Genomic DNA, 13899 nt, shown 5'->3' with positions numbered 1-13899 from the left:
TACAGTCCCTGTCATCTCTCTAAAATTTTCTAAACAGGTGAACAAAATGTATTAATCGTTGATACATGGTGAAAGGTAACAGTTTTGAGATTACAGAATGACAGCTACTTTTCAATATCTATACTTCGAACTAGATACAAATTTTAAAAACAAAACGATTATAAAGGGGCTGGTGAGAAGTTTGTACCCGTCACCGGCTTTAATCAAAATAACATCAATTTCTCCGACCAGGCCAATGAAAATCCGGCCAGTTTACAGCCCTATGTATGAATATGTGACATTCGCAATTCATATACTAGTATCTCTTTTCTATCAGCTGTTTTGGTTATTACTTATTAGATTTAATTTTATTGTGTGTGCTTTAATTCTGTACATAACCTACATATTCTGAATGAATTGCATATCATGACTTCTGTAAATAACTTACAAAAAAAATTGTCCAGCTTTCAACTGAGGAAAAACTTACAATTAAGGCTTAGACAAAACAAGCAAAGTGCAATTCAGGAGAGTGCTCGAAAAAAAAAAAACGGTTTAAGTGTACAGGACACCTTATGGCAGTAATGTTGTATACACTAGGTACATTTCCACAATTTATTTGAAATTTTCCTAGATAAATTGTGAATAAAGCGCGTTCAATGTACATTTTTTATAACATTAATCTCTGCTACGAACTCTCTTCAGTCTACACTGAAGAGGAATTCGGATCACTGTCAGGGATTGAGTTTGCTAGAATGAATTGTTCACAAAAATCTAGAAAAAATATTTAGTGAATCTACAAAGCTTCTGCAATTAATATTAACTGTACCTATGCCGTCAGTAAAAGAAGAAAAGTTCTTTTTTCACATCAAAAAGAATTGACGCTTTCAAGAAATTGAATGTCCCAAGAAAGGTTATCACCATTGGTTATGCTTTCCATCGAAAAAGACCTGACAATAAGAATATTAGAGTTCAACCAGCATGTATTAGGCAGATTTGTTCCAATCAAAGAGAGAAGAATGAACTTACTAATTAAATAAGGTGATTAATTGGATTAAATGTTCTGCATTTTTTGTTTTTTAAAAACAAATTTTTATTTAATTTAACATGTCACATAGCATTTGCATCTAAATTTATGCTGATTAGTCAATGAGTCCACTTTATATCTTCTGTCTCCGATCGTTCGTACTGCAACACCCGAAACCACAAACCACCGGCCGCCACTGGGCATTAGGCAGAATGTTGGTAAACGAGGATAGCGCAAAATACTTTATTTAGGATAAACTTACATGTCTTGCGTGTTGAATGTGTACTTGGACGTTCCTAAGTTTTTTATAGGTAACATTCTGAAATGCTTTCTTTGCTTGCATATTTGTGTTTCGAAGTACCACAATACATTAGGGACGTAATTTCTTAATTATAAGGATTCCTTCATTCCCAAACATTTTTCTAGTCCCGTGTCATGATTTGGCACATTGAATGTTGATACTCCATTTCGTTTACAGTGGTTACTAGATACCGTAACACTTGGTTAATTTGCACATCGGTCGTTAGTTTGCACGAAATATGAAAAGAGTTTCATAGACCTCTGTCAGTACAACCATGAACTGTAAACAAGAAGTTTCAACTACGCTTTAAGATAGAACATGTAACTGTATTTTGCCTATAATGTGGGGGGTTAGCATCAGTTCTAATTACCAAGAGGGTCTGTTGTAGTGGTATGGAAAGCAGTTACTGTAAAAATAGACTAAATTTAAAAGAATTTCCGTCAAAGTTAAGTTAGTTTCGTAGAATAATAGTGCGTATAATTGGACTTTGATTCAATTGTTGAAATTGAAATGTGAAACGTTTCATACATGGGGTTCCTTTCAACAACATACAAAAAAGTATGTTGAACATACGTTTCTGTGCAATATTTTCATTCAGTATTTAAACATTTTACACTCTGCACAAAACTGCATGCATTTTATTAACATTGATATTATAATGATGGTACCGGTATCAGTACTTACTTTGAATTATCGATATTTGTAAAGGAAATTATGTATTTTCTGTTACCGACTCTGAAACCTCATTCTAATAGGTTAATTTTTTTCCGACAAAAGTGCCAACTAACGAACAGAAAAAAATCATTTTTGTAAACTGATTTGATTTGGTTATTCCCTTTTTCCAAGAATATGATCCGAACACTAATCAGTTTAAGATTTATGGGGGTTTGTAACTTTCAGGCTGAAACCCACCCAAAATTGCATGATTTTTTTTTTAACGCCAAGTCTGCAATTAGACTCAAACAGTGACTTTAATCGGTTCTTACAGGTTTAGTCACTTCCTGAAACTGTTTCTGCGTGAGTCACTTGTTGGAATTGTTCGTGCCTTTGGTTTGACGTCTTAGTTCAGAGATTGGTGGTAGTTCATATTTTTTCCACTAAGTGTCTTTGTACACTCATATGGCAGTTTGTTACTCTGACGTCACATGTTCTGTCTGCTTGTATGTGTGTGCTGTTGCTGGTGGAATGCGGTGAGCGTGTAATTAAGATTTCGTTTCAAAGAATTTGAACTTGTCGTTTTTAAATAAGTTGTATTAGATTCGGATACTAACTCATATCGCTTTTCAGCACTGTGGTTTAATTGAGTTAGAGAAAACCTGTGATGGTTGTGGTCGAACGCTGAAGATATTCCCGATGTATGGTAAAAGTGAGCGTTTATTGCTAAGTCTTGTTTGTAATAATAACAAGTTTGCTCGCTTTAATAAATCGACGTCTGTGCAGAAACGAGCATTATTCAGTAATGTGTAGTTGAGTATTGCGCATGTGTTCCTGCCATTTACTTTTCGGGAATCAGAAGCTATGAGTTCATTACTCATGAGAGTTCTGGTATGGCGAAACGGCGAGTGCTTTCGTTTTTTAATTGATATTATTTTATTCCTGATTTGCTTTGCATTTGAGTATTTGGCAAATTATTTATTTTGCTGCTGGTTGTTCCATTATCTTGGTGAAATGTAATTTATTTTACCTTGCCATGCTTCACTGATTTATAATTAGTGATGAGTGTTTTTTTAAAATTTTTTTCCTTCTTAAGTTAGCTTTATAGTAGTGGTTTGACTAAATATTATTTTTTTGGATGTTTTTATGGTACTTGAGTAGGGTGTAGGTGGGGTGGTAGTCCCCATATAGATATCAATATTGATAGTCACCACTTCACCTGGATTGATTAAGAATGGTGTTTAGTAACATTTTGGTCTTTGTCTTTATAGTATAATTCTTAACATTGTACATTATTTTGACTCGGACAGTAACCATAACCGAATCAACTGATCCGGATCCGGGAGCAAACTGGAGCATTTTGGGAATCATTCCTAAACTGCTTCCGACACCGGATCAGATAAATCGTTGCAGTCACTGTTTGAGTCAAAGTAAAGGTTTGCCTAAAAATCTATTGCTAGTGATTCCTACGTGTATAAGCTGCAAGCCCAGTCCCCAAAAGTCTAGTGATTTTTTTAAAAGTATTTTTAAATGAAGCGCCTCTCATACTACTTTTCTGGATCTGCCACTGTTGATTACTTGTTTTCTAACAAGTAATCCATTCCAGCATCTATCTAAATAAGAAATTTACCTAAATTTAAAACACAGGAGGCTCCAGTGGTAATAATTCCCTATCTAAACGGTATTTTGCACTGGTGCAAATTAACCCCTAGTAAAGGCTTAAACGCCTTCTCCCAGTTTTTCGTTTTTTATGACTAGTACGTTTCACATTTCAATTTCAACTACTGCATCAAAGTCCCATTATACATGGTAGTATTCTTCGGAACTAATTTAACTACGACAGAAATTCTTATAGATGATATCTGTTAAATTTTATCATCCTTTACAGTGACTTTGCAGCCTTTATCAGCCTTTGCCTCTACTAGAACTTTCCCGGTAATTTGAACTGAATTAACCGCAAACATTATAGCCGAAACACAGTTACATGTTCTATCTTACGGTGGCAGTTGAAACTTCCTCTCTGCTGTTCATGGTTTTACCGACAGAGTACTGTGAATCTCTTTTCAAATTTTGTACAAAGTAACCCCGTCTTATTGTACTTCAAAGTAGTTTTATGCAAGACATCCTAGTTTTGATTAAACGGTAGGTTATATATCATTATTCGGTTTACCTTAACTTGGGAAAAGGAAGTGTTAAAGATGTTATAAACTTACTCTTTCTCTTTGCCTGTCATCACGTTAGGAGGATGAAGGTCGATTCGTATACTAATTTATAAGAACTAGTTAATATACACTTATAACTAACATAGACGTGAAAGACCCCAAAATATTAGGTAGAGTAGAGATGAGAAAATGATCAAATAGGGCCGCTATCACTATCGAATCCATAGTATTCTAGCGTAGTAGGTGTTTGTAATTGGTATTTATTTTGTTTAAGTTTTATAATAATAATTATTATTATAATTATGATAAGGAATATCAAATGTACCGGAAAAGACATTAAAATCGCAAGATTGTTGCTTTTCTTATTTATTCTTATCAGCTTCCTATCTCGAATTTTTTGTATGCACAGTTTTTGCCTGAAGCTAGTGCTATTTCGCCTGGCGCATCGTAAAATACAAGTTCGTACAGTACTATAATATGAATTTTTACCTAATACTACAGAAAAAATTGGTAATGTGTATCATTTGTTTAACATAACATAAAAAAGACATAGCAAAAATATCTACCGGTATTAATAATCATAACCTATTGAGTAATCGTGGACAATACATAATGATTCCAGTTATGTATAAAAATATTTATAATAATCTTTAAAGCATTCAACACTCGAAATCGAAAATGACAATAATCACTACAGTTTGGAAACACAACTCAAATAAAGAAAAAAAAGTAAGAAATTGTTTGTGATTCATATCTAAACCCATTCTTTCTCTAAGGCCCTCGAAAATTTTAGTCATTTCACTTGTTTTTTAAATTGTGGGATTTCAAATTATAACCCCTATGTTGAAAAGCAGAACGGACGCCATTAATAGTTCCAAATTCTAAACATATTACAAATAAAACGATTGGGTATAATTGGATAGCTTTACCTAGGATATTATTATCCTTTCCTAGATTGTAGATAATGATAACTAATTATTTCACTCATCGGGTAGCGTTAACGTGATTTGAATTGAAACACCTCCACCTTAGTTCCTCAGAGCGCGTAAATAAGAAGTCAAAATTTAGAGTAGGTAAAAAAATAGAAGAAATGGATAATTTTAGTTTCTCTTATCTACGGACATAACTGTATGTTTTATATTGTATCATATAGCAACAAATGTGTTTCTCTCAGTTATTACGGATAAGACAATTTCAAATTATCTCCTTTGTGTTGAGAAGCGGAAAAACTATTATTATGAACCACATGTTTAATAATATTTCAAGAATATGGATTTGAAATATTTTCCCGACTTGTTTCGAATTTGTACCTTTTATTTGCGGCTTTCTACAACCAACTTTACGGAATAAATAATTATTTATTTTCATTTTTAGTAGTTAACTGCAACAAATTAGGAGTTTGTGCTTTCTACAATTTAGAAATTTGTAAGAATATCTTTAGCTGGAAACTACAAAGAAAGTTGTATTTTTGTATTGTATTGTATTGTTGAAGTTGTATTTTTATTTACAGCAATTGGAGGTTTAATTATGCAGTTGTGCTTTGAAAGTCCTCCAGAGGGAACTGTCCAATAAATATCGTTGTAAAGCACATTTACAAAGCTAGTCCCGAGAAATATGGTGGTATATTTAAAAATTAATACACATTCCAGATGTGATTTATGTTTTGTAAGCCGGAATCCGGCCAGCGGGCTAATCATTTTATATATTAAGAAAAAGGTGTTCTAGATTTTATTACTTTTACTTTAATGTTACTTAATTATGCACGAAGGCAGACGGTGATGACAGCAATGAATGAACGGTACAGTGAAAAAGTGGGAGGAAACGTCAGAATACCGCGAAAACCCAGGTACACGTTTTTGTTCTTTAACTAAAAACCCGCTTGACGGAAACTAAACGAACTAGCACAGCTTTGCCACTCAGCCACCGTGTCTCCAATAAAAATCAAATAGTACCACTTTACAGCTCTCCTGAAATACATATGTTATACTGATATTAATTTATTTTGCAATCCAGAATTTAGCTATAATATGATATAATTAAGAACATGCTATTTGTCTCTTTTTTCCCTCTAACTTCTGCGCTGTTGACGCCTAATTAATTAATGTAACTGATTGTAAAATTAATTTTTAGCACTTTTACGTCGGGAATCGAACTCGGGACCACGTGCACCAATGGCACGCGCTAGCAATTCGAACAACGGCGAAGGCTTTATCTACTTGCACAAACTGTGCTATGACGAGAACATGACAAGACTAGTGATGGGCAAATTCCCGGGAATATTCACGGAAAGATTCCCAAAAATGGGAATTTTTTGGGAATTTATGAACAATCACAAAAATGCATTCTATTTCTATATATCAGTTCAAAGTTAAAATCCTCTGTATATCACAGTATATTATTACAGTTGTCCCCAGAGAAGTCTTTAAAATGTATATTCTGAACGATGTTATGTTATTTTATATTTAGAGAGTATGCATAAACGGTTATTTATTTGCAATATGATCTACGAAAGAAAATATGTTTCAAAAATAGTATAGTAAGTCCACATACTTTTAAACCGCTAAAGAGTTTAAATTTACATGTAAGTGGATTTTCTAAACTTGACTCTACTACTGATATAAACGTATTAAATTTTATATGTTATAAACAAATTAGGTTGGGTAACTGCCAGAAGACACATGTCCCACAATTTTGTCAACATTTAGGCATAAATATGTATGTTCACAACATTTGCAAGAAAAATTCTTATCTATAATTTAGCATGTAATATTGCCACACGACCTTTCTTCCTGCCCATTTCTCGAAATGTCATGCTTTAATTCACATGTAAGTGAAATCCGAATACCTCTTCAAAAATTCAAGCCAGAGACAGGAGACAGACCGACGTCTATTACTAACAGTGTTTCAGGGTTTATTAATAGTGCTACATCTCTATTTCTACGTAATTCTAAATTACTTTTAAAATGTTTCTTTTCATCATTTGGAAATCAGTACTTCGCTATTTTGGCTATTGTTTATCTTTGGTGGACCATCATATGCTCCTACTTTTTGCGATATTCTAATGCGGTTGCTTTATGGCTTCATATGTTAAATTACGTTACCAACATTAAATTCAGACGGCATTGCCGAGCGAGCGTTACCGAGTGAAGTCGGCATAGAGTCCCGCAGGGCTCTTTGTTTTCTATCTTCGTTGCCAGCAATTCACTTCCTTTTCTCACATAAATCACTTCCTCTTACACTTAAGCTTTGTGCAAATCTCCTACCGCCCTAAAAATTGTGTTCGATACTTTCTTGAGTACTTGAACATCACTATCAACTCTTTTGTTCCGTAAATTGTCCTACGCTTTGCTAGTTTTGGGCCCCAATACTAAACAATTACCCTACTTTTCAGTTCAAATGGAAATGGAAGTTAAGAAAATCATATTATTAGTTATATAAAGTACAGTCAAATGATTTTAATTTTTTTAATGACCAAATTCTTTAAAACCTAGAAGGAAGTCATAATATATTAAAATAAAGTAATTAGTCATATTGTTCCTATAATTTGGAAGATAAAGTAAAGAAATAGAAATAAATTCCATCCCGGGATTTTATAGGCCAGGAAGGAAACCCTGGAATATTCAGGACCTCAAATAAAAAAGTAAGAAATTGTTTGGTTCATATCTAAGCCCATTCTTTCTGTAAGGCCCTCGAAAATTTTAGTTATTTCTCTTGTCCTTTAAATGGTGTGATTGCAAATTATAACCCCTATGGTGAAAAGCAGAACGCACGCCATTAACCTTTATTTTACGGCTTGTCAGTACACTGCCAGAATAGTAAATCCGTTCTTTCCCGCGTGTCACTGTACTGACACAGGCGAAAGGTCTACTTTGACCCGCCAGCGCACCGCGAGCGAGTTGAGAACCAACGTTTTTGGTTCCTTTCACTATGGACTATCTCTTCATACAATAAGGCACATCATAAAAAAAAAATGTGTGCTCGCGGGTCAAAGTAGACCTTTCGCCTGTGTCAGTACAGTGGCACGCGGGAAAGAACGGATTTACTATTCTGGCAGTGTACTGGCAAAGTAAAGGTTAATAGATCCAAATTCTACACATGTTACAAATAAAACGATTGGGTATAATTGTATAGTTCTTACCAAGGATATTATTATCCCTTCCTAGATTGTAGAAAATGATAACTAATTATTTCACTCATCGGGTAGCGATAATGTGATTTGAAGTGAAACAACTCCAACTTAGTCCCTCAGAGCGCGTAAATGAAAGTTCAAAATTTAGAGTAGGTAAAAAATAGAAGAAATGGATGATTTTAGTTTATGTTATCTACAGACATAATTGTAGGTTTTACATTGTATCATGTAGCAATAAATGTGTTTCCCTCAGTTATTACGGATAAGACAATTTCAAATTATATCCTTTGTGTTAAGAAGCGGAAAAAGTATTATTACCAACCACAAGTTTGATAATAGTCCAAGAAGAAGGATTGAAAATATTTTCCTGACTTCGGATTTCCTTGTTTCGGATTTGTACGTTTTACTTTCCAGCTATTCTACAACCAACTTTACGGAATAAATAATTTATTTATTTTCATTTTTAGTAGTTAACTGTAACAAATTAGAAGTTTGTGCTTCCTACAATTTAGAAATTTGTAAGAATATCTTTAGCTGGAAACTACAAAGAAAGTTTTAACTCGTTCTATTTCAAGCGCTTTCCAATTCGATTTTTTTTTCGCGGTGGTCTGAGCCTATCGTAGAGGTATATATGACATACTGCTATTCCTAGTATAAGAGGCAAGAAACTCGTGAGTATTTTTTTTTTAATGAAGAAGGAAGTATTAATGTCCGTACTGACAAACAGTGAAAGAAATTTGATCGTAGCATTAAACTTGTTTCAAACGTGGTGATCAGAACGGCTCCTACTCTGCGGATGGTATAATTTGAGACCGTTTCATTTCTTTTAGGCGAGTGAAATGAATTGAGATCCTATTCGAGAATATAGACGAATGTAAGAATAACCCAAGTACAAACTTTGAAAAATTTCCCAACCATTCTATTTGAAACATATTGCGAAATTTATCAGCTATTGCCAGTTATTTTGCTTCTAGCTGCAGAGAATGTAATTTAAGATCAAGAAATTTCTTATTATTTGAGTGAAATAAATGTTGTTACTCTGCTTTTAGATTGTACTTAAGTGAGAATGGCCCTACATACAAGTCCCGCAGGATTTTGTGTTTTTTATTTAAAAAAAACTTTGGAATAGAAGAGTAAGAATAGATTTATCATTACAAAATAACTATGCAAAGTATGTTTTTTGACAAAATAGAATCTTAGTACCTTTAAAAATGTGCCCAACGTCGGCTTCTTCTTTTCAGTTTTCCTCTAAAGGGAAGTAGTCATTATGACTACTAATCGATTTCTGAGTAACGTTAGTTTCAATTTTTGTTAAGGGGCAGCAGCATTTTATCAGATAATGTTCTCGCAGTACATTTGAGAACTGTATTTTATAATGGACTTTTCGTTCTTATATATAGAACTCCTGTAGCCTGACATCATCATTATTATTTAAATTTGTTTCAGACCGATGTTAAGGCAAATTTCATTTTGGGTTAATGAGATGCACTCATAAAGTGCCAGCGATGCGTTATTTATTTATTTATAAATTAGCCCTGTACAGTTCAGATTAAAAATATAATCATAAATACGAAATTATTAAGTACATCCCGACTTTCGAACAAAATATTTTAGTAGCATAGAGAACTACACTGTCTAAGCTGAATTTCATTCTGGATTGCAGGTTTACATTAGGAAAGCACGATGATGGCTATGAATCTAAGGTTTTATGAGAGAAAGATATAAACTGCTTTAAGAAAAACTATTGTCCACTTTTATTATATTTCTTACACGGGGGAATATATTCCATGATCCAATCGAAAGTGCAGGAACGTGAGAGTACAAGGAACCAAGACTGACGGGAAGGTTATGGAGCTAATGGTTTATAGTTTACTTGTGTATCCGTTTTTTGATTTATTTTGTGTTTCCACGTATATTTCCCTTTCTTTAATTTGAACCTTCTCTCAATTTTTAAAAGTTTTTTTTTCACACTATTTTCGATTGAATTCCACTAAGATATGAGTTTTCTACCATTTTGTCAGTACTTGTGTGTATTGATAGCTTTTATCATACATCATACTGCCTTTCTGGACAGTTCCATATTTTTTCACTTAAAGATGTAAACACTGAGCTATTCCATATAAAATCAGGAAGTTTACGAGTGAAGCCTCAAAAATTAGATTTAAATTTTCCATTTCAAGTAGTGTTACCAGTTGGCGAAAAAAAGTGGAAGGCTGAGATTTTTTCGAAGTCAGTTTTGAAATTAAAGGTTCTCAAAATACAGATAATTTACCAGCAAAATATTCCATGCTTGACATTTGTTCGATTAGCACTTGCAGAGAGCTCAAAGCTCATAGGATACTAGCAAGTAGCAACATAGCACTTGCAACATAGATATTTTCTATTTTGTATCCAAGTAGTATGAGAATCGTCACAATAATTTAAATGATATTTTTATTACTTGTTTGTGGTAATGAACAATTTGTTAAACAACTAATTTATATTTTAACTGAGTGTGACGTGAGAAGTCACGAAATATCAAAACTGTATGCAAGGTGGCAATAATATCATGATAGGACAGCACATGATTTGGGTACTACTTTCCTAGTGTCATCATTAGCACAGCTGCGGAGCTATTTCCAAACAAGCAAACGGAGTGAAATGAATAGTATATACCCAATCAGAAATGTCCAGTATATACTGTATTCGCATCAATAGTAATTGTATTTAAGCGCAGAACTAAACTTTAACAAACTTGAAACCAGAAACTTAATGAAACCACATAATGATCTTACCTTCCTCCAGACACTGTTATGTTTGGACCTTGAACTTACCATGAAACCATTGCCTTCAGGAATCTTAGAAACACACAAATCTTGAGAGATAAGGTTGGTAACTACTCTTTACATCTCTTATACGGTACAGCTTCTATACACTATTCATACAGTATACGGTACAGCTTCTACACAATATTCATCTTACATTCTTCTTTCAAAAAAAAAAAAAAAAGAAAAAAGGAAAAGAAAAAATCGCAGCAAAACGATAGCTATTTCACAAAAAGTTACTAGGTTTGGAAACACACCTGCTCGAAACACAGGTACCGTAGTAAGTCATCAAAATTGGCAGAAGGCAATTTTATATACACATCCAGGATAACAATGCTACCAACTTGTAATGTGCAAAATATAGCTACAGAACAAAATATTTAAACATTTTCATGAATTCCAAATTGAAAAGTTGAATATAATATAATTCAAAGATAGATTGATTATTTTATATCTATGGAATCAAACTTCAGAAGCATTCGTGGCATGGGAGCGTAAACCCATGGCCGATAGGTTAGTTCGGCGTTTGGTCTACCATGCAGTAACATGTTAGTCATATTTGATGTTTAATCTTCTAGTATAAAAAATACAGGATCTATGACCTGTAACAATTTCCATCGTTTCTTTGTGTAATTCTCTTTCAGCTTTCCTAATTTTAATAGTTGGAATGTATTCAATTTTTACTTTTATGGTTAATTTCCACCAAGTTTTGCATTTTCTTTGAAGATTGTTTTTAGGTACATTACTAATAGGAATTTTTAGAATTCATTCTTAAATGTTCACCTATTTCTTTTTAATCCAATTTTTTGTTACTTGTCCTAGTCAGCTAACCATTAACATTTAAGGAGGCTGGCGTACTAAGAAATAGTAGCTCCTCCATCCAGGTAAATTGTTTCAGTGTATGTCTTATAGCTGGACACCGACCATGACACGCAAGGATATTTCTCCAATTGGAGCAAGAAAAAAATAATATTTCGGCATCACTTAGAGAAGCACTAGATAGATAGGATAAATTACATTCACGTTGAATTCTAAGAGATGAAAATTAATGCAAACAAAATGAATATAATAATGTGCATCATTCTGAGACAACGAAAGATGGACAGAACAACAAAATTTTAACTCTTAAGCATAGACAGTCTGGATTAATCTCTTGCCCCATTTTTCTGTTTGGGTTTTTCTCTTCCCTTACGGAACAAATCGCTTTTAGAATCAACAGCGAACATAATTTACAATGCTTAATTCATTGAAAAGCAAACTGTAGGCGAATGGAACGGAGAATATTTAGAATGAGTCTTACATGCTGTCCAAATAGAGGAACAATCTAAGGCGTATGTTCAAAACAACCATTTAACTGCACACTGCCGTATAGTTGGCCCCGGTTCCATTTCAATTTTTAATTTTATTTACGGTTTTTAGATGTCTATGGCTAAACATGCGGCTTCAGAAAGAAAACCTTGGATCTGTAGATCAAGATCAGTCAAAAGTTAATCCACAATCTTCAGAACTTACTGTTGCGTCTACATATATGTAGGATTAATCGATTACTTGCATTGAGAAAAGCTAATCTATCAAAGATAGAAGCAATTCAAATTTGGTATTGGCGCACAATGTTGCGTATAACATGGACCGAAAAAAAATAAATAAGCAAGGTCTAAGGGACGCTTATGAAGGACAACAGATCATGAAAATAATAGTAAAAAAAGAAAAAGCATGCTTGGCTACCTTATTCGGCACTCCGATTTTATGACCATGCTGATAGCGGGAAATGCAATAGGAATTCCAGGAAAACGAAGACGAAGGACATAGTATGTAGACAGTTACGAAGAAGAGACGTTGTCAAATTTTAAAACTGATCTTCCATGGTAGAGAAAAATTTCATAATTTTCATGTTGCCCACCTACCTATGGTTGGGGGGAACAGGAAGGAACCGACGATTTGAAGAGTGATCTCCCAAATACGATATTCACACTACTTCCTTAAAGATGATTAGAAAGTTGATTTCATAAATCTACGAAGCCAGTTCTACCTCTTCAAGGAGGTGTCCTCACCAATATTCCATGCGGGAACGACATTTTGTAGCTTTGTTAGTGCAGTTCGTGCAGTGTAAATAAAACTACGAAAATAATATGCGCAAGCTCTCGCAGGAATACATCGGAACTATGTCGTGTTATTTTTTAAAACAACCCGCGTTCAAATATCGCCTGGTACAAGCTATATTTTACCCTCAAAACATATTGTTTTGTTATTAATAATTTGTTTTCTGCATTTCCTGTAGATATCTTAATTTTATTTACCAGTGGTTAGTGGAGGCTAGTTTTGGTCAAATATCTTTACACTTCTATTTCTTTCTTTTGACTGCATGGGTTATTCATGTGGCCGTAAAATCGTGTTTTTTGTCGTTGTTAGAATCTCGTAAATATAATCGTAACGCTCATATTGATTTTCACATTTTTTCCAAAAGTTTACACATCCTTCTCTCTCTCTCTGTCACTTGTTTATTCCGTTTATCCCAGCTTTGCTACGACAAATCACGATTTCTTCCGTACCTACGTTTTGTCATAAACCGAAGCTGGGAGAACGGTAAACAAAGCGTAGATATCGAAAAAATGGAAAAGTGAGCAAATGATCAAATTAAGCTCAGATATTAAAAAAAAAAAAAAAACTAAAATTAACTTGCGATGCAAATCACAAAACCTGGTTAAACTGTATAGAAAATCTAATAATACTGAATGTAATTCATACAAATTAAAAGAACATCAAAAGGTTAAAAATGCACAAGTAGCTTTTACTGTATATGTTTACGGCCGTTTCGACTTCTTTATCTCCACCTTTATCTTATTTTT

The 13899-nt window shown here is 33.6% G+C and overlaps 1 protein-coding gene across 2 annotated transcripts in view; it reads left to right on the top strand.

Moving 5' to 3' along the window:
* Window positions 1-13899, top strand: part of LOC145669637 (uncharacterized) — a 30951-nt gene that overhangs the window by 3706 nt on the left and 13346 nt on the right. The window contains exon 2 of one of the 2 annotated variants that reach the window (XM_081737879.1): window positions 5631-6164. The exons of the other annotated variant lie outside the window; for it this stretch is intronic. Within the exon in view, the coding sequence (XP_081594005.1) occupies window positions 5631-5664 (34 nt within the window). The 3' untranslated portion in view covers window positions 5665-6164. Of the gene's footprint in view, window positions 1-5630; window positions 6165-13899 lie in introns of those variants that run through there. 2 annotated transcript variants of the gene reach the window in all.

The sequence above is a fragment of the Thermobia domestica genome, chromosome 14, assembly GCF_964235325.1.
Source record: "Thermobia domestica chromosome 14, izTheDome1.hap1.1, whole genome shotgun sequence".
NCBI lineage: Eukaryota > Metazoa > Arthropoda > Insecta > Zygentoma > Lepismatidae > Thermobia > Thermobia domestica.
The sequence above is the reverse complement of the archived record's forward strand: the minus strand, read 5'-3'. Positions and strand labels throughout refer to the sequence as shown.